Source organism: Eublepharis macularius, chromosome 2, assembly GCF_028583425.1.
Source record: "Eublepharis macularius isolate TG4126 chromosome 2, MPM_Emac_v1.0, whole genome shotgun sequence".
NCBI lineage: Eukaryota > Metazoa > Chordata > Lepidosauria > Squamata > Eublepharidae > Eublepharis > Eublepharis macularius.
Genome location: NC_072791.1, coordinates 206,237,996 through 206,259,743, shown reverse-complemented (window position 1 = coordinate 206,259,743; position 21,748 = coordinate 206,237,996). Strand labels below are relative to the sequence as shown.

General features: G+C 45.3%; 1 protein-coding gene across 1 annotated transcript in view; it reads right to left on the bottom strand.

The window, feature by feature from the left end:
* Positions 1-5,466: 5,466 nt before the first annotated feature.
* The window catches only part of PPP1R1C (protein phosphatase 1 regulatory inhibitor subunit 1C), an 80,054-nt gene continuing 63,772 nt past the window's right edge, over positions 5,467-21,748 (bottom strand). The window contains exon 5 of the mRNA XM_054972318.1: positions 5,467-5,966. Within this exon, the coding sequence (XP_054828293.1) occupies positions 5,878-5,966 (89 nt within the window). The 3' untranslated portion in view covers positions 5,467-5,877. The remainder of the gene's footprint in view (positions 5,967-21,748) is intronic.

Below are 21,748 nucleotides of genomic sequence, written 5' to 3'. Positions count from 1 at the left end.
CTAGTTCGTTGTCCCACCTTGGAGACAGTTTGCCAGTCTTATTGTCTCACCCTGGAGAGAGTTTCCCAATCCTTTGTCCCACCCTGGGAAGAACCATTAAGGCATTGATTTAGGGCAGAGACTCTCAGTCCTGCCTCAGGGCATGTTTCACAGCATATCTGACTGTCCTGCCATGTGCTCAGTGTGTGTGTCTGCTCTGGACCTTCCACACACCCTCAGATGGCATGCCTGAGCCCTTCTCCCTCTTCTTGCCATGAAGTGCTGGTCACCGAAGCTGCTCTCCCTCGGACATCTTCTACCTTCTGGACCTGGTAACTATAAGCTCAGCTCTGCAGCTCTCTCCAACTGTCCTCTCTTTCTTTTTCTAGTTAGTTCTGTGTTTGTGTTGTGTGTTTTGTGTGCAATTGATCTGTAGTATTTTAAATAAATACCCCTTTTTCACTGAACATCTGCCTGCTTATTGAAAGGGTTCTCTGGAGGAAGGGACCCTCGTATACAAAGGTGCAAAATATCCCAGTTACCTCCCTTTGCAAGCTTCTCCTTGTTGCTAATTCCCCCTACTCACAAGGAGACCTGCTCTTTGGGTAACATAAGCATCTGTGTGCTCAGTACCAAACAACTAACACACAATAGTGAAAGACCAAGTCAAAAATGCTGTGAGCTCATTTGCACAATCATAAAAATCTATTTATGTTGAGATCAGAAAAGGTGACAAATGAAAAATCTGTTTGTAATAATGAAAATATTAATGTTGAGCAGTACCATTTATAATACCAGTCTAGTTACAGCTATTAAAAATTTCAACCAATCAGTATTTTATTAGTTCAAACCTGACTCATCACAAGATAAAATTACTGGGCTTTTTAATGCAAAAAATATACAGGAAAAATGTTCAAATTAACTGCTAAATCAAAGAGGGCTCATAGCAGTCTGCCACCGTGATCTGAAGATCTGAGCTTTAGCGTTGCTACCACAAAGAGCCAGCCGCCTTGAAGTCATATCGCCATTGCCGGTATATATCTCATTTTTGCACCGAAAAACAACAAAGGGAGCAAGCCAAAAGATATATTGCTCTATGTACAAAATTACAATAAAAATTACCACAGTGAATAACAATTTGATACAACAACCATTAGGAGCAAGAAAAGTTCCAATAAATATCTTCCAACATCCAACAGGTAAGTGGTTCTGTGTTTAGTCACCTTTGAATGGACTTTGTATTGACTCTGTATTTGAATGGTTTCTTTCACGTCCTAAGACTATGTTGGAATTGAAATAGTTGATGGCCTGATGAAGGATTTTTCCTGAAACGAGCCAAATTAGATTGGACCGGTAAGCTCGTTGCCACTCAGCGTTTTTTTGATGTCTTCAACCAGCTCCTATGGACCTCGGGACATCATAAATTAACAGCAACGTGACTAAACACAGAACCACTTACCTGTTGGATGTTGGAAGATATTTATTGGAACTTTTCTTGCTCCTAATGGTTGTTGTATCAAATTGTTATTCACTGTGGTAATTTTTATTGTAATTTTGTACATAGAGCAATATATCTTTTGGCTTGCTTCCTTTGCTGTTTTTTGGTGCAGCCTTATTGAGGAAGCTTCTTCCCTTTCGGTGTTTGTTGATATATCTCATTTTTCCCAGGGCTTCCCCAAACAATCTAAGAATCTCTGGCGAGATGGAGAACTCACTTCAAGCTTCCCTAGCACAAGTAGCAGAACGAAAGTTTCCAGGAAATCTTATGATTCATTTATAATGGATCAAGGTTGAGTGTGCCAACCATATGCTGTGCAGAGGAAGTTGTGTACTGTATTCTAATCTTGCAACAGGAGCTCATACTGGATACAAGAATCCATATGCAGAGCTGGGAATCCAGCAGAGGGGCACAGTACCCCTTTAGCACGCATGGGACCCAATCCATCTATTAGAGCTGCACATGGAAACCTGCTGCCCCTCATAGATTGCACTGGTTTGCACCCTCATTTGTGAACAAGGAAGGACTGCCGTTTACAATAAGCTTGGGAGCCTCGACAAACAAGAGCAGCAGCAACCTGCCATCCAAACAGTATCTTTATTTATTATTATCGACCTCCATGTCCGTTTTTAATAGACTTTCTGCTGAGTGTTTCCAAAAAGCAATTAAAAGGCCCATATAATGTTAAAGCCCCTTGATAAATGCAATAAACAAATGACATATTCGAAGGAGGGAATCAACGTCCCATTAGAACAGGAAAAGAAAGATGAGAACAACATATGGTTGTGTAATTAGCATGATTAGAGAGGCATGGGAGAGAGCAGAGGAGATGCTTTAGGGAATGTGTAATAAGAAACCACATCTCTGGTTCATTGCTGAGACAACATTAAAATCACGCTTTATTTTTTTTAAAGGGGGGTGTAGAAAAAGAAAGATATAAGCCAGCCAAAGTTACGAGTTTCAGGCTACAGTTCTATGCACACTTACCTGGGAGTGAGTCCTATGGAGCTCAGTGGGATTTCCTTCCAAGTAGACCTGCATGGTTAGCAACCTAACAGAGATTTAAGCACATGCATCATTTCCCACAGAAACCCATCGCCACACTTCCCCACAAACCCTGCTCCACCACATCAATAAGGAGCCGAGGCAGAGTCGGTCGTTCAAGGCCTTGGCTTTGGTTGTTGATGGTGTCACGATTATGGAGTGATTCTTTGAAGGAAGCCCAACAGACTCTTTGCTTTCTGCCGGTCAGTGAAAACCTGAAGCTGCGTTCTGTGCAATGCCAGTGGGAAGTACTGGTGGAGATGGACTTTCTCCTACCTCCTGCTTCCCCCAAGCTATGGGTTTGGGGATCACATGGATGAAAAGCCATGCAACATTGAGTAGAGGAAATGAAATTGTCCCTCTCTGCCTTGCTTGACAGGAAGCAAAGGTGGCAGAAAAGACACAATGGGCAGTTTTCTCCTTCTAAAGTTCAACCATCTATATTGCATGTGTGTCCTCTAGCCCGGGGAATCACATTCAAGACTCCCAAAGGATGCCACTAGGGGAAGAGGTGGGAGAGGGAAAATGTGTTTCCGCTATCCCTGATTGTTTCAGAGGGCTTTGGTGATCAGCACAATCGTGAGTTGTCATATTGCAGAGTGTTGACTATTGAGAGGTCTTCAGTGCCTTGCTAGTGTGATTTCTTCTACTGTGGCCGTTTCCACACTGCTTACCTTGTTCCGGAAAACAGCGAAATCTCGCAAGAAGATGCTGTTATTGCGCGAAATCTCGTGAGAAGACGCTGTTATCGCGCGAAATCTCACAAGAAGACACTGTTATCGCGCAAAATCTCGTGAGAAGATGCTGGCATCGCGCGAAATCTCACAAGAAGACGCTGTTATCGCACGAAATCTCACGAGAAGACGCTGTTATCGTGCAAAATCTCACAAGAAGACGCTGTTATCGCGCGAAATTTTGTGAGAAGATGCTGTTATCGCGCGAAATCTCGTGAGAAGACACTGTTATTGCACGAGAAGACGCGATAACAGCATCTTCTCGCATGATTTTGTGTGAGATTTTGCTGTTTTCTGGAACAAGGTAAGCAGGGTAGAAACGGCCTGTGATTAGTTTAGGTTGTGTTGGACAAATTTTCTTTGTATCATTTTTATACAGTTCTTAGTCACCTTAGGAATTCTTCAGACAGTCAAAACAGAAATATTTAATATAAATAAATTGACATCTGGTTGCCTCAGGGAAAGAAGTGAGATAGCGAGGGATTGGCTTGACGGGAGCCAACTGCCACTTGCTTCCTCTCTTCCCAGACCTTTTTCTTAGCACCCATTCGACTTGGTCATTTGACCACCTTTTGGAACTATTGTTTCCTCACAAGGTGCTGCTAGAAAGAAAACTCACCACTGAAGATAGATAGTTGGGCAGCGTATGAAGTGTTTGTGGTGTAGACAATTTTATTGTTTTTGTTTCATTCTCAAAAGCTTCAGAGGTGTTATTTTAGTACAGAATCGACTGAGATCCCAAGCCCTTCCCAAACTTTTGGATCAAAGTGTTAGAAGTAGGATAAAAATTCTCTGGCTAAACCCTGGCCTTTGAAGATAAAGCACAATGGTTGAGGATAATTTTACCTGAACTAATACATCTCCTGTGCAGAGATCACATTTTCTCAATATTCAAAATGCAATTTTGATCTTCTGAGGTTAAAAAACCAAAACAAAAAACACCTCTCCACTACCAAACAAGCACTCACATTGCGTTTGTGATTGTTGTATATAGGAATGAGACTCCTGCATGACACTTTGGTTGGGGACCTTTGTTATCACTGTGATGAGTCACACGTCTGTCCCCATCTACCCACATCATTTTCCGAAATTTGATTTTCTCTATAGAAACTCTTTTATGATTCTTTGTCATGCCATCCTGCTGGGCTACACCAGGGTTTCCCCAGGCCTCAGAACAGAAGGGCAAGAGGGGTGGGGGTTAAACCATACCTTGGTCCTCTGCACTGCTTTCCTGGGAGAGCTGACCGCTCAGTGCCCTGGCCAACTACTCTGTTCTCCTCCTTGGCCTGGTTCAGGAAATTCTCTTTTATCCCTCCCCCCCATCAGTGGCTCTAACCCCCTTCCTGGGCCCATTCCCCAGGGCCAGAGGCTTGAGCATCACGCCCCCGCCCCCCGATCTCCACATGGGCTTTCACTGGCTGTGCTTGAGGCTGAGCTCCTGTCCTGGATCAGCTGCAGGCCAAACATCCAAATGGATGCAGGCACCCCACCCCTTCCATTTTGATGTAGAGGAAGGGGGATGGAGTTTTTTGCTCTGGCTCAAAGGGAAAAGCACATGGAGTTACAAACATCCTACCCTGAATGAGACAACATCATGAGGAAGCAAGAAAAAAAAAGCTTGTTGTGGCTGAGGAAGCAGGGCCGTATTAACTCATGGCCGGGCCCCTAAGCTTTCAGGTATTTCAGGCTCCCTCCAGCACTTCAATCTTTCACCCCACTACAGCTGACAGCCTGACCCTGGTATGGTAGGTTCTAGACCGCAGTACCCCTACATGCATTTTGAAGGTCTCCTGAAGAATTCTATTTACAATTTTTTAAATATTTTTATTGCACGAGTGGAACTCTCCAGGAAAGCACATTTTGGGGGTATAATTGTTCAATACTGTATTATTTAGAAGTGAATAAAATTTTTATTATCTATTAAAAATATATATAATTTATGGATAATTGTTTTAATATAAGAGACAATTTGTTTCACTTCAATAAGGAAGCAGTTAATTAACCTATTAATAGAGGTTATATAAGAGAATCAATGAATTGTAATTTATGTGGGGGTGTGCCTTAACAAAAAAAAAAATTGACGAGCCCCTCGTCCCTGCGGGGCCCCTAGGCTTCGGCCTAGTCAGCCTTATGAATAATACGGCCCTGTGGGGAAGGATGGCAAAGCATAAACCCCAAGCAGAAGGCAAAGAGGTTCTCTGGACGTGGCCTTCCTTCTGGTTGGAAAGACTGTGGGAAAACACCGTCTTGTCTAAATGTATCTCGTCTTTTATTTTGAAGCATTCAAATCTGAACTATTTACAATCAATCTTAGACTGCATTCAGAGTTTAAGATGTGGCAGCACGAAAGATAAAAGGCTTAACATCTTTGCAAACTACATATCTGAAGTCATTAAAAACAAGAAGGGAAAAGGCTGTAAAAGAAAGGTCTCCCTCGGTTATAGGTTTTCACAGGCTATTTCAACAAACTGATGTCAATTCCACCATAAAATATTTCCTGCTGTTGGGTACTGAGGTGCTTTAGGCCAGGAACATGAAGCAACGAAGTTCCATTGTAAGTACAGAAAGTTTAGCAGTTCAGTTATTAACAAGAAAGATTCTCCCGCAGGCCCTCAGCACCAGTTATGGGCTCCACTCTTCATCTCTTTCACTGACCCCTTCATCTTCTTCTGGGAATGCAGAGCCAGTCTGGTTTTTCAGATGCTTGACCCCTGCAAGTAAAAACATTGTCTTTAAGATTGCACGAGCAAGCCAAAATTCTTCATCTTCTCTGCAAGAGGAAGAACTAAATCAGATCTAACAATGTATAGCATTGAGCCACATGAAGAAGAAATTATTCTTGTGGGTAAGATTATGTTTAAATGGATGGTAATAGTGGCATCTTGGGGATATCAGAGGAAGGAAGGGCAGGAGGCAGACAGGTTTCTCTCCATTTGTATCTGGATCCAGCTTTGACACATCCCTCCAACTCCCCCAAACCTACCCATCATTCCTGATTCCAGTTCCAGCTGCCCTCCTTCCTCCACCTCAGTATTGCCATTGATGAGGTCAACCAAGGGAAGGTAGGACACCCTTTTATTATTATACATGAATCCAGTGTTACCATCCCCAACATTTTCTTCTGTGTAACCTACACTCTCGCAGCCTGAATGTGTGTGGTGTGTGTGTAACTCCATGAGCAAATCTCATTCTCCTTGAGGCAAGCACAGAGTATGGGGATCAATTGCCATGTTTTATGTCTCAAGATGGATCCTGCTTAGGTGTGCCATTCCCCCACCCAGGGCGGGGGATCCCCTGCTCTCACCCTTCCCCCTGCGCCCACTTACTTGGCCATCAGGGGGACATACTCCCTGGGGCACCTCCAAGGTAGCGTGCCCCCGGGTGGCGCAGCACACTCCTGTGCCCACAGCAGTCTGAATTGCGCCCTGCAGCAGGCCATTCAGTCCCTTGGGAAGCACGGGGAACACCCTTTGATCTGTGGGGCTGCCCTTTGACCCACATGATGATGTCACTTCCCGGAAGTGACATCATCATGCAAGTCAGGAGCACGTGCGCATGCAAGAGACACCCCAGGGAACTCAGCAAGGTACGTGCCAGGCTCCCAATCTCCCACCAGAGGACTCAAGTGACCTAGCTCCAAATCCTGCTCCAAAACCAACAAGTTTTGAAGACGAAGCTTTTGGGCTGAAGAAACTAGGGATGGCAAATTGTGCAAATGGGGTGAAAGCAATCAAACCACCCCACGCTGGAAGCAAAGACACCACTGCCTTGTATTGTTCTTTTCATGGTAAAGCAATCACTGACCACTGGTGCAATTTGGACTTCAGTGCCTTGGGAAAACTGGGAGCATCTAATTCAAACCTTTCTCATTAGTTCAAAACTCCCATCACAGTTCTGTCTTTGTATCAGTCCCCAGTAATTCAATCATTATTCTCCCAATTCTATTGCCGTCTCCCTCGTAATTTAATCTACTCCCAACCATTCATTTATTCACTATTGCAATCTTTTTTGTCTTCTGAAAATCATCTCCAAAACCTATAACTAGCCTGGCTTTAGAGACAATAATCTGAGTCTCTCTCTGCACAAGACATCTTACGTGGGGACACTCGAGTGGCGTTCTTTCTGTGTGGTCTTATATTCGAGTGTGCTCTGTCTCCCTAGCAGGGCATGTGTATCCACAATGGAAGAAGATTCTACCCGTGTAAGATGTCTTGTATAGAGAGACTCTCAGTCGGAGTCAGATCCTGGCTACAACTTGGACTGCAACTCAGGCTCCAATTGCACTGGACCCCTCTTTTTCCCATCCTGATTTCTACACAGACCAGGAAAGGGATATCTTGGCTCCCCGTCTGGATCTATCATCTCCCCCTGTTTTCCAGCCCACAGTGCACCAAACAAAGAGCTGGCATTTTACTTCTCTCTGTGAGTTAGCAACTTATACCTGGAAACACCTATGTCCCAAAGTCCCCACTTCTCCTCTGTCCTGTTCCCCATTTCCCCCACATTTACACTTTGGGCTTAAAAGTAACCCTTGCTCCAAGTTGGAGTAATTCTGGTTGATTTCTGGTTGTTGTGATATTGTCAGAATCTCACTACACACGACATCTTAAACAGGGATGCTCAAATGGAAGATGTTACACTTATTCTCCCATTGTGGATACACATGCCCTGCTAGGGAGACAGAGTGCCCTAGAATATAAGATCACACAGAAAGTAAGTCACTTGAGCATCCCCGTGTAAGGTATCTTGTGTAGAGAAACTCTTAGGTCACTTCCACACGTTCTTAATGGGATGGCCTGCCAACAGAACTCTGGTGGGTTATCTCACTCATTTCAGGCTGATTCCACACATGTTGGATAATGCACTTTCAATGCACTTTATCAATCATTTGAGGTGGATTTTTTGTTCCGCACACAAAAAAATCCGTTCCAAATGATCTATAAAGAGGATTGGAAGCGCATTATCCAACGTGTGCGGAATCGCTCACACACGTCATCGTTTCCCATGCACGAGCAGGTCATGATGATCCTGGCTTTTAAGCATTTTTTGTGAAACTTGTTTTAGTTCTTCATTTTTAATGCCTCTTTTTCTGTGTGATTATCTACTGTATGAACGTATGTGGAGGCTTTTTTGTGCTTTTGAAGTGCCCTCCCACAAATCTCCAACCCCTCCTCTCGCCATTACCCGCCCCCCACACACACACATTTGCGATCATATAATTCCCTCTCCTTTTTTTACTTTTTTAAACAATCCTTGCGCTATTATGATATATATGTATGCAAATGGAATCATACTGCAGTGCTTGCTACATTGGATCACTCAGAAATCAGACTATCAGTCTAGGAACAACATTGAGAACAAAATGACATTTCTGATTTTATTTCAAACTATCAATAAGGCCTGTTGTTTGAGAAAATACAACAAGCCCTAGCAGTGCTTTCCCCCTCGTGCCTTTCCTTGTAGCATCAATCAAGGGGAGGACTAAGGAAGACCTCACGCACAAGCTTGGCTTGTACGTGGCCCTCTCAACGCCCCACGGAGTTGGCAGGGAGCCCTGCCCTCACTGCTGTGGGACCTTGGGAGGGCCTTGCCACCATGCTGAGCCTTCCCACAGGCCCTTCCAGGCCTCTGGAGGCCCCAAGGAGGCAGCAGAGAAGCAAACCATTTTGCCCCCCCCTCGCTTCTTATCCCTGTGTACTGTGCCTCCATGGGAATAAGGAGTGGTGGTGAACATATGGGGTTGTGCTACTCTACTGTTTGCATATTTATTAAGCACTTTTGCATTTAAAACTTTGAGTGGCAAATCAACGGTAGAGACTGGAGTACTATGCATTCCCAGTTTCTACAGGAGCTGAAAGCAGAGAAAGAACGTGTTTTCTGTTTGAGGACCTTTTTCCCCATGACAAACAGCCATAAAACACGCATGAGGCTGACGCATGTGAAAGGTGAGTTCTCGAAGCAGATCGGGAAGATGCAGCTTGGGGACAGGGAAAATTTAAAAAAAATGGAGCGTGTGGAAGCGGCTTTAGTTTGGATAAGGAATATGCTATCAGTCTGTGCCTTGATTTAATATTGTTAGTATTTGCTCAAGATAAGTTTTCCTTTCCCTAATATTGTAACAAATCCTTCAATGAACTCCACATTTCTTTAAAAACCATTAAATCTGATCTCTATTGTCCCTTTCCTACTGAACATGGTACTCACAGACACCTCTTTAGGTAAATTATTTGTTTTCTGCTTCCAGTGCAAACAAGCAAGCTAACTCCTAGTGACAGTCTGAACAAATGTCCATGCATTTGGGGGGTTTGTGATAATACCAGCTTAGCTGAGGAGTGAGGACCCCCTCTCTGCCAATCATTTCATTTCATTTCAGTTGTTATTTGTGATTTTCATTGTATCATATTATCCCATTTCACGTTGCATTCCCAGTTGGGGAAAGGTTGTGGTTCAGTGCGAAAGTGTCTGCTTTGCATAAATGAAAGTTCCAGGTTCAAGCTTAGGCATGCTCTGTTAAAAAGCCTCCACCTCAGACCCTAAAGAGCTGCTGCCAATTAGATCCAGAGGAGTTAGCCGTGTTAGTCTGTAGTAGCAAAATCAAAAAGAGTCCAGTAGCACCTTTAAAATTGGTTAGTCTTAAAGGTGCTACTGGACTCTTTTTGATGTTGCCAATTAGAGTAGATGATACTGACCTTGATAGCCCAATGGTGGATTCCAAACTTTTCAGACCCAGGACTCAACTTTAACATCCCAGGCAACAGCTGACATGTGCACATATGACTGGAAGTCACCTGACATCAAAGTCACAAGCGAGGAAAAGGGGTAGCCAGCATTATGACCTCACTGGTGCCAGGATTGTGGACAGTAGACCAAGAAAGCCAGAGGCAGGAAGAATAAGCCAAGCACCAGGAGGTAGTAGGAACTCCTGGCTTCCTTAAGGATGGTTCCTCTGTCCTACTGCTAAGTATGGCACTTTGCTAATCAAAGTCAATAATTAATGTATGTAAAATGCTTTGAGTACTCAAAAGACAATGCTAAGTATTTATAGCCCAGGTGAGTCTGATCTTGTTACATCTCAGAAGCTAAGCAGGTTTAGCCTTGGTTAGTAATTAGACATGGGAATGAACGGAAAAAAAAACCTTGAACACCTTGTTCAACATTCGTGCCATCCACGAACAATGAACAACGAACAGGGACGAACATGAACTGTTCCCGGACATGTTCGTTGTTCATTGTTTGTGGGGGCCAGAACCCCCCCACCCCCCAAACCCCCACTTAGCCCCCCTGTCTTCAAACCCACTTACCTGGCCCTTTAAAGACCCCTTTAAACTATCAGCTGGCAGGCACCGGGGGGGGGGGGAATTCCCCCTGCCAACTGCCAGCTGATAGTTTAAAGGGCCTGGAGAGCAGTCGCACAGCCAGGCTGCCTGCCCAGTGCAAGAGAGGTGGGGAGATTCTCCCCATCCCTCTTGCACCCGGGAAAATCTTCCCAATGTCCAATACCCACCAAATTTGCAGGGGATATAGTCATCACTATTCTCTGAAGACCCCCACCCCCAGTTTCAGAGAGATTGCATCCCAGAAAAGGCATGATCCATGGCTCTCCCCCTTTAGTCCCCACTGTCCTTTAAAGACCCCCCCCCCAGTTTCAGAGAGATTGCACCTCAGGAAATGCATGATCCATGGCTCTCCCCCTTTAGTCCCCACTGTCCTTTAAAGACCCCCCCAGTTTCAGAGAGATTGCACCCCAGGAAAGGCATCATCCATGGCTCTCCCCCTTTAGTCCTCACTGTCCTCTAAAGACCCCCCCCCCAGTTTCAGAGACAAAGGCATGATCCATTGGTCCTTCCCTTTGTTGTCATTTTCTCTTCACAGTGGCAAAAACAGGACTCTCTGCTGGAAGAACTTTGAAGGGTTAAAGCCAGAAGGCAAGCCAGAAGGAGTTCAGACAGAGTTCAGTCCCCCCCTCCAGTTGCCAAGGGGATTGATTGCAGCAGGTGCCAAACTGTCTGGCTTGGCGAACAGCTGCTGAAGGCAATGAACAAGGCTTTTAATGACCACCTGTTCGTTTAGGGTGGGGCCTCACAAACAGCTTGCTCGCAAACAGCAGATTGGGCTGTTCATGGGTTTTTTCTGTTCGTAATGCTGTTCGTACCCATGTCTATTAGTAATTGGATGGGAGACCTCCAATGAAGACCTGGGTTGCAGAGGCAGGCAACAGCAAACCATCTCTGTTGGTCTCTTTCCATGAAACCTCCACCAGAGGTGGCCATAAGCCAGCTATGATTTGAGGGCACTCTCTACCATCCTATTATTGTATTGTGTATATAATTATTATTATTTCTACTTGGGGACAAAATTATCTGATCACATCAGATAGTAGATTTTGAGTGCCCATTGAACAAGGAGAGTGGAAGACAGAAAGATGAGCTCAAGCTGCCATAACATTTTCCTGATCAAGCCCAACAAACATGAACAGAAATTATGCGCCTGCATGAATTAATGGAAGGTTGCCGTTTGAGTTTTCTGCTAAAGCTCCCCAAATAACGGCTTGGCCCTGGCTCCCTGGACTGAAAGGGTAGCATAGCAGCAAGGCAACCAGCCAACCTAATTAGGAAGGGAAACCATAATTTGTTTGAGCCTGTGGCTCCTCCTACGGGTTACTGGAGCAGCACGTCACCCGGAATCAATTTTTCATGCCATTCCAGAAACAGAAGATATAATATACCCTCTGGGTATATTAATATCCATACAGCTCAAAATGCATTTTCATTTTGCAGGGTTATCAAGGCCACTGCCTTGATGTGAGTTGCATAGCTGTTGACAACTGTCAATATAACCCAATGACTGTTTTGCAAAAGAAGGATTTTGTTTATTGTATATCAACCTGCTGCCATGGCATACCCCGTCTCTATTATAATTTAACACAGGGCTTTTTTTCTGGGAAAAGAGGTGGTGGAACTCAATGCATTGCCCTCGGAGAAAATGGTCACATGGCTGGTGGCCCTGCCCCCTGATCTCCAGACAGAGGGGAGTTTAGATTGCCCTCCGGGCCTGGAGGGCAACCTAAACTTCCCTCTGCCTGGAGATCAGAGGGCGGGGCCACCAGCCATGTGACCATTTTCAAGAGGTTCCGGAACTCCGTTCCACCGCGTTCCCACTGAAAAAAACGCCCTGATTAAACATAGTCCCCTAAACTTGCTTGCTATTGTGGCTATCCCCCTCACAGCTGCCTTGAAGTAATTCTGTTCACACTCTGCTGTACCTTTTGTGCTCTCCTTGCGCTTCTTATTACCGAATGGAGGTCTCTGAGCTCTGACTGAAATTCTGGTTGGAATTTCCACTTTTGTTCTTGGTGTTTTTCCTCTCTTGCCATCTGTCCTACGGCAAGGCTCATTCATTCTCTTTTCAGTATAAGTGTGATTTCCCTGGGTCCAGATTTTTATTCTACCAAACAACAATCAAAACATACCCTTAGGTTCACCTGCCTCAGAATTACCCTGATCAGCTTCCCTGATGTCACCAAATGAGCGAGAACACATCAATATTTGAGACTTATTTTGTCTCACTTCTAAAGTTTGCTGTTTTCTTCTTTCCTTTCCCTCAAAGGCTCAGATTTCACTGCAGGTAATATAATCCAATTAATGTTGAAGAAAGCCCGAATGCCGAGCCATTTTCTGTAAGCAGGCAGTAATACGCTTTGAACTGGTAATGCATTTTAGATTAAATCACCGCCTCAGAGCATATTTGCAGATTCGGGATAAATTATCTGTGCAAACGAGGCAACTTTCTGACATTTCCGCAGTTGTATCATGAAATCTCCAATGGGTACATGAAAACCTGACATCTGCTTAAGCCATCCAACTAAAAGTACACGGAATTTGAAAGTAAGTAAGTATTCAACAATGTGCCAGAGTGCTGCTAAAAATTCTGCTACAATAGCTAAAAAATTTGATACAAATCCAAGCTATTGATAAAATTCAATATATTAACATTTTTAAAGCTGGCTGTTAAACATCATGTGTGTTTTGTTACCCGTAGAAGAACTGATCTAAAGATTCTCTGTGGCACATCTGCGTTCATTGCCTTGACTCTGTGGATTTATTTCTTCCATTGTGGAAATGGAACTCCAGCAGAGCAGAGAGAGAACTCCAAATCATGGACTCTCTTCCCCCTATAGTTGCATTAACCGTTTTAAACAGAGTGTGCTACTTGGCAGCAGGTCACCATAGGTAAATTAACTCCAATTCTGCTTCTTTCTACATAAGAGACAGAGTGTATTTTTTAGATGGACACATACTCTGGAACAGGCTAAAATAAAGGTGAGATGGAATTAGGGTAGGGTTGCCAGGCCCCCTCAACCTCTGGGCGAGGGGTAGGGGCCTGGCACTTACCTTGGGGGAGAGGGGGTGCTCATGCACAAAGCACGCATGCGCCCCCCCCAACAGGCGCGATGATGTCACTTCAGAAGTGATGTCATCGCACAGCCCCTGGGAGCACATCCAGGCTCTGCAGGGGCTCAAAACAGGCTTGATCTGTGCTGAAATAGGCCCGTTTTTGAGGCACTGTGGAGCACAGGAGCGCTTCTGCACTCCGCAGCACCCAAAAACAAGCCTGTTCTGCTGTGGATCGGGCCTGTTTTGAGGTGCTGTGGAGTGCAGGCGCACTCCTGCATTCCGCAGCGCCTCAAAACGGGCCTGTTTCAGCATGGATTGGGCCTGTTTTTGAGGCACTGCAGAGTGCAGGAGCACTCCTACACTCCACAGCACCTCAAAATAGGCCTGATCCATGGCAGAACGGGCCCATTTTCAGGCGCTGTGGAGCGCAGGAGCACTCCTGCACTCTGCAGCACCTCAAAACAGGCCTGATTTGCACCGAAATGGCCCCCTTGGGGGGCTCTGTGGAGTGCAGGAGCTCTCCTTTGCTTCGCAGCACCCGAAAATGAGCCTGTTTTGCCACAGGTCGGGCCCGTTTTCAGGTGCTGCGGTGCACAGGAGCACTCTTGTGTTCCGCAGGGGCCCAATCTGGGCCAAAATGGGCCCAATCCCAGTGGCTGCTGCACACAGGAGCATGCAGCGCTGCGGGGGAGCCTGCAGGGAAGGTGCGCATCCCCCGCCGGTTAGGTAAGTGGGGGGGGCGGTGGCGGGGGATCCCCTGCCCCCACTGTGGGTCTGAGATTCCTAAACTTGGGATAAGAAGTGGCCAGAACATTTTAACACCAAAGGACTTAAAAGCTGACCTACACAATCCCCAGACTCTCCCAGTCCGCCGCTCCAGGATTCCACTGCATCATAATGTCTGTGTGGGAGCAGATTACTAAATACACTCCATAAAACAACTCTCTGCGGCTGAGAAGCTAATTTATCACAGGGGCAGAGTAAGCTAGATTTGCTGCCTTAATACATGACTGGGCATAGACCCAGTGCACCACCTGAAATAATGCTAAAGTACACTTGCACACCTAAAGATGTGTGTGCACAGAGCTGTCACCTCTCGGTAGATGAAAAGATCAACCAGAAGAAGATCAAGCGAAGGAATTGTATATGGGAATCAGTGCAAATATCTGGCCAGGCTACAGTCTGCAAAACATTAACTATTTTTACCCACTTCCCCCTTCTGGAAGGAGCTCAGGACCGCATATGTGGTTCTCCCTCCCTCCATTTTATCCTGCGATTGACAGAGTCACTGGCTCATGGTTACATAGCTTTATGACAGAGAGGGGATTTGAACTCAGGTCTCCCAAATCCCAGTCCAGTGCTCTGACCACTATACCACACTGCATCTGGGAGACCCAGGTTCAAATCCTCCCTCTGCCATGGAGGTGTACTGGATGATCTTGGGCCTGTCACTCTTTTTCAGCCTAACCTTCTCGCAGGGTTGTTCTGGGGATAAGGAGGGAAGAATGATGTTGTGAGGCACTTTGAGTCTCCATTGGGAAGAAAAGTGGGGTACAAACATCTAAATAAAAAAAAAATCTATGTCGCATAGGTAGACAGAAGAATTAAGTCTGATAGATAACAATGTAAACAATTTACCATGGCAACAACAACAACAACAACAACAACAACAACAACAACAACATTTAATGTATATACTGCCCTTCAGGACTTAACACCCACTCAGAGTGGTTTACAAAATATGTTATTATTATCCTCATGACAATCACCCTGTGAAGTGGATGGGGCTGAGAGAGCTCTGAGAGAGCATGACTGACCCAAAGTCGCCCAGCTGGCTTCAGGCGGTGTAGTGGGGAATCAAACCTGGCTCTCCAGATTAGACTCCAGCCACTCTTAACTACTACACCAAACTGGGATACAGACCACAGAGAAATTACAGCTACTTCGGAGTAGACATGGGCATGAATGGAAAAAAACCTAAACACCCTGTTCGTCGTTCAGTGCCATCCACGAACAATGAACATAGATGAACATGAACTGTTCCAGGACACGTTCATTGTTCGTGGGGGCCAGAACCCCCCACCCAGCCCCCTCCCCTCAAATCCACTTACCTGGCCCTTTAAAGATCCCTTTAAACTATCAGGATTCCCCCTGCTGCCTGCCAGCTGATCGTTTAAAGGGCCCTTTCCTGCCAGTGCAAGGGGCAGGGCCCTTTAAACACCCCACAAACTGACCTTCCCAATGTCCAATACCTACCAAATTTGCAGGGGACATATTCCTCACTGTCCTCTGAAGACCCGCCAAATTTCAGAGAGATTGCACCCCGGGAAAGGCATGATCCACGGGTCTCCCCGTTGGCTGCCATTTTCTCTTCACAGTGGCAAAAATGGGACTCTCTGCTGGAAGTACTTTGAAGGGTTAAAGCCAGAAGGAGTTCAGACAGAGTTCAGTCCCTCCCTGCCTCTGCTTGCCAAGGGGATTGATTGCAGCAGGTGCCAGACTGTCTGGCTTGCCAAAGGCTGCCAAAGGTAACGAACGAGGCTTTTAACGAACACCTGTTCGTTTAGGATGGGGCCTCACGAACAGCTTGTTCGAGAACAGCAGATTAGGCTGTTCGTGGGTTTTTTCTGTTCGTAATGCTGTTCGTGCCCACGTCTATTTCAGAGTATCGAATGTGGGATGATATTGTTCTTCTCAGGGTGACTTCTTATCAGGTTTGGCCTGTCCACTCGGTAGCCCTAGGCAATTGCTTCAGGCATGAGTGGTGGAGGGGTGCCAGACAGGCTGCCCACCTGGGCAGGGATGAGGAGGCCAGGACAAATCTTGCCTCCTTGCAACCTGGCAGAGGGCTGGGGAGTGAGGGAAGCAGGCACCACCTACCTTGGTGGTAGGGGAGGCTTTGGCATCCCAGGCCAAACTGATACTCATCCCATTGTTACCCAACAATGCTTGCAAATTTTTGTAATAGTTCCTCTACCAGGAAAAAAAATGTTTGTCCACAGCTGATCATGCAACAAAAGAAGCTAATTTCGACCACAGTATTCTCAGTTCTCTAAGGGAAAAAATGCCTCTAGCCTGATATAAAGCCTGGTTTTTTTCTTTTTGAATTGTGTGACATCAGAAGGCAATTGAGGCATTGTAGTATACCGAAAGGGAAAGTATTATATAGAAGCATCTTCAATCTTTGTTTAAAATCCAGGAATGGAAAGTAGAAACATTTGTTCTTGTTTTTTACAACTGGATCTATGAATGCCAAGGAAATGTGTCCAGCGTTTAGTGAAAGACAAATACCATGGCAATGTTAGTCTGTTACCATAAAATAAACAAAAAAACAGAATTTAAAGACTAACTGAGCTTTTGTGATCTAGAACCCATCAGAGATGCATGAAATCTATTCACAAAGCCCTCCGATTATTTTTTTTCCTTTAAGACTATACCTGTGTGTGTACATATACCCTCTCCCCAACTGATAGATCACTGCACACATGTGATCCACAAAATATTATGCCACAATAAATTCATTGGTCCTTAAGGTGCTACAATGCACCAGTCAAAATTTTATTCCAGCTCAAAGGAGCTCAAGCATTTATGGTTCTTTATATTTTCACAACAACCCTGTAAGGTAGATTAGGCTGAGAAAAAGAGTGGCTGAGCTAAGTTCACTTACGATCTGAACCCCGGTCTTCAAAGTCTAAGTCATGCACTCTAACTACCATACCACGCTGCAAGATTCCTTTATGTCTTATAAATGTGTCTATGAATCAGGGCTCATTTTGAGGGGGAACACGCAGGAATGTAGTTCCGGTAGTTCTCCATAAAGGTCACATGTCAGGTGGCTCTGCCCACCTGATTTTTGGTCATTTGGGGCCCATTTCGGCCTGGATCAAGGCCGAAATGGCCCAATTCGGGCCCAAAATGGCCAGGATCAGGCCCCAAACAGCCAGGATTGGTCCCAAAATGGCCAGGATCAGGCCTCTGACAGGTGGTGGATCACTCTCCTGCTCAGCAGCAGCCCAATCCTGACAATTTTGGGCCCCTTTTCAGCCATTTTCAGCCCCTTTTTTGCCACTTTGGGCCCAATTTTGGCTCTGAATGGCCAGGATTGGGTCCAAAACAGCCAGGATAGGTGATGTCAGGGGGTAGGGCATATGCAAATCAGTTGTGCTAATGACACACTTCCGGTGGTAGCAAGGGGCATGGCATATGCAAATGAGTTGTGCTAATGAGTCATGCTAATGAGTTCCTGCAGCTCTTTTTCTACGAAATGACCCCTGCTATGAATGTATTATGAATGATTTTTTCCCCTGCTCCCTTTTGTTTATGGGGCAGCGAGTACTAGTTGCAGGAAAATGGGAAAATGATGCTTATCCTCCTGAATCTCCCAGAGTGGAGAAATAAGGTTCACGAATATGCTTCAATGGCCAAATTGACTACCAACTTACAAAATAGACCGATAACCGAGTTTGGGGAAAAATGGAAGGATTTCTTCAATTACTTAGGCTAAACTAATTGACATAGAAGCTTAGAGGCAGGGAGGGAAGAAGAGAGAAGGAGAAATGTTATGTATTTAGACTTAGGGAAAACAAACAGGGCTTTTTTTCAGGGGGAACGGAGTTCCGGAACCTCTTGAAAATGGTCACATGGCTGGTGGCCCCGCCCCCTGATCTCCAGACAGAGGGGAGTTTAGATTGCCCTCCGCACCGCCAAGCGGCGCAGAGGGCAATCTAAACTCCCCTCTGTCTGGAGATCAGGGGGCAGGGCCACCAGCCATGTGACCATTTTCTCTGAGGGCAGCCCACTGAGTTCCACCACCTCTTTTCCCAGAAAAAAAGCTCTGGAAACAAATATGTAATGTTTTGTTTATCAGGTCAAAGAAACTTAAATGTATTGCTTGTTTTACTCCCAAAACTATCATTATTGTACTGTTTATATATTTATTGGTTGTATATGATGGGATAACTTTTAATTTGTCTAATTTAGAATCTGTATTACTTTTATACTATGCACTTACTTTATTTTCTTTAAATAAAATTCTTTTAAAAAATAAATTATGTTTATGGGAACGGTGTACCTCATTTTCTATATACAATGGAAAAACCTAGCCCGGGACTTTGGCCCTGATTAATCAACCCCTTTTAGATAAGGCATTTTAATTTGCAGCCCTGCTATATTAAGGTTTGCTTTGAAATAGTTTAAGGGGTCAGGAAGCATTAGGTCAGTATGTCAGGGAAGAGAAAGGAAAACTCTGGTCTCCCAAGAATCTATTTTGGGCACTGTGCTTGTGTTGTGTCCTTTTTCTAAAAAACAAACCCGTCTCTTGTATCTATATCTAAGATTTATTTGGCATGACCCGAACTCTGAAAATGTCATATCCAACAAAGTTCTGCAGCAGGCTGGGAGAGAGGAGGGTTTTCAGAAGGGAAATAAGAAACCCTTTGGGGCTCGCCCGTAAGTCTTTTTTCAACATGTTCATGAGGGTATTGTAGCTCCATAAATTGCTGCAGCCACTAAAACATACTAGCACTACAGTAAAACTATTAGAATCTTTTCTGCCTCAAGATGAGTTCGGAATTGCTATGGACTCTTCTTAAAAGGTAATGTTACCAGAACTCCAGTCTCTCAGCTTGGAGTTGTTATGCCTTTCCCCATATCCTTAATGGCCAAACAACCCATGGCCCCCTCCCATATTTATCCTATGGATGTAATAGTAATGAAATGATTTTCTAACAAATTGTTGCCTGTCAATAGAGTTTCCAGGTGTCCAGTTTTTCCCGGACAGTCTGGTATGTTGGGAGACTATTCGGGAAAAAATGTCCCACAAATATCGGATACCAAGCCTGGTCCCTCCCCCATTGGTTGCCTAGCCTGGCCATCAGTCTCCTGTGGCTTTGCAGCACTACCACCAGACTGGGAAAGCAACCTGCTTCCCTGGGAGACCAGCCGGCCTCCTGTAGCTGTGAGGCGCTGTTGCTGGGCCACAGAGGGGTCTGCCACCACAACTGCCTGGCTATCCTCCTGTGGCTTGTGCAGCGTCCCCCAGGAGTGGCCAGCCAGCCAGCCTGGGCACCTAGCCGGTCTCCTTTAGCTGTGTGGAACTGCCATCCAGCCGCAGAAGTGGCCTGTCACCTTGGGCAGCTTCCTGCAGCTGTGCAGTACCACACAGGAGTGGTGCCCAAAAGTTGGAATGGGTCAGCATGATGACATCACTTCCTGCAGTGACATCATCACGCTGCCCTGGGATCACATGCACGCTGCATGCATGTGCAAAAGGTAAGTGCCCTGGGTCTGGTATTAGTCTGTCCGTATCCGGCAACCCTGCCTGGCAACCTGTTGTGTTACCCGCTAGTGCCAGTGGGAGGACACGGGGGGCGGGGGACTTCACACTGCCACACTGTCACTTCTAGTAAAAACTGGAAGTGGTGTCATGGATGCTCTAGGATTTTCAAAAACTCTAGAGTTCTACCATACTTTTTGTAAATCCTACAATGCCTCATGGTGTCAGTTCCTTTACTGGAAATGATGGCAGAGTGCTAAAATGACTCCGGCGTGCCCGTCCCTGCATCTAGGTGTATCCAGGGTTCTCAGGGTGTATCCAAATGTAACACACGGCTTATAGAAAGGTCATTTTCCTCTTTCCTCTCTATCCGCACAGACTTCCAATTGGCCCGCCCTCCTGAAGATCCCTTCTCCTCCTAAAGCAGCATTTTGGGGTGATCCAGGGTGCTGCAGTGCAGGGGGAGGGGCACGCAGGAAAAGTGGGCGTGCCTTCCATGGGCAGAAAATGACCTTTGGAATAGGATTTGGTCCAGAGTTCCTCAGTTATAGAGCTACACAACACAAATCTTGAAAGGTGATTTATTTGATTTGAATATTTTGATCTAGTTTCTCTCATGAGAGAAACAAATATGAGTCTATATTTTTGCACCAGGTTCTTTTTTCTTGCGTCAGATTTTCATCTGTTCAAATTAATCTATTTTCATTATGATGTTCAAGTCAATTGTGTATAAAAGGCATATGAATGGCATACAGCGTATAAATTACATTGTCCAGTATTTTCAGTCCATGTTTCCTGGACCATCCAAGAAAATATCAGCCTGTCTGGGTGAAAACCGGACATCAGACAAACCCAGTACCGAGTACTATTGCCACCTCTGGGGCATTCGGGGCTTGGGTTGAGAGGGGAGAACATTGTGACTACTTTCTTTTTAAAAGAAAAAAGCACTGGCTGCTATTATACACAAGAACAACCTCAAGGTTGTTGAGGTGTATAATCCCCTCAAGGTGGGGCCTGGAGTTCTGCTGGAATTACAGCTTATCTCCAGACTACAGGGATCAGTTCCTCTGGAGGAAATGGCAACACTGGAGGGTGGACTCTATGGCATCACATCCCTTCTGAGCTTTTCCCCAAGCTCCGCCCTCTCCAGGCTCCACCCCCCTAATCTAAAGGAATTTTCCGACTCAGAATGAGCAGTCCAAATGACATGAAACGTCTCTTCTGAGTTCCCTCTCCTCCTCAAACTTCTCCTTCCCCAAGGTGGAGTTGGCAAATGTAAGAACGCCACAATATGGTGTAAAAGAAACAACAGGACCATCAATGACCCCATTGCGACTGAGGCAAACTGAAACCAATACATGAAATCAAAAGAAACAAAAATGGCCGTATCACTTCATCCTTACTCTAAGCAAAGTCAATGAGGTCATTGCTGCAGCCACTAAAACATACTAGCACTACAGTAAAACTATTAGAATCTTTTCTGCCTCAAGATGAGTTCGGAATTGCTATGGACTCTTCTTAAAAGGTAATGTTACCAGAACTCCAGTCTCTCAGCTTGGAGTTGTTATGCCTTTCCCCATATCCTTAATGGCCAAACAACCCATGGCCCCCTCCCTTATTTATCGTATGGATGTAATAGTAATGAAATGATTTTCTAACAAATTGTTGCCTGTCAATAGAGTTTCCAGGTGTCCAGTTTTTCCCGGACAGTCTGGTATGTTGGGAGACTATTCGGGAAAAAATGTCCCACAAATATCGGATACCAAGCCTGGTCCCTCCCCCATTGGTTGCCTAGCCTGGCCATCAGTCTCCTGTGGCTTTGCAG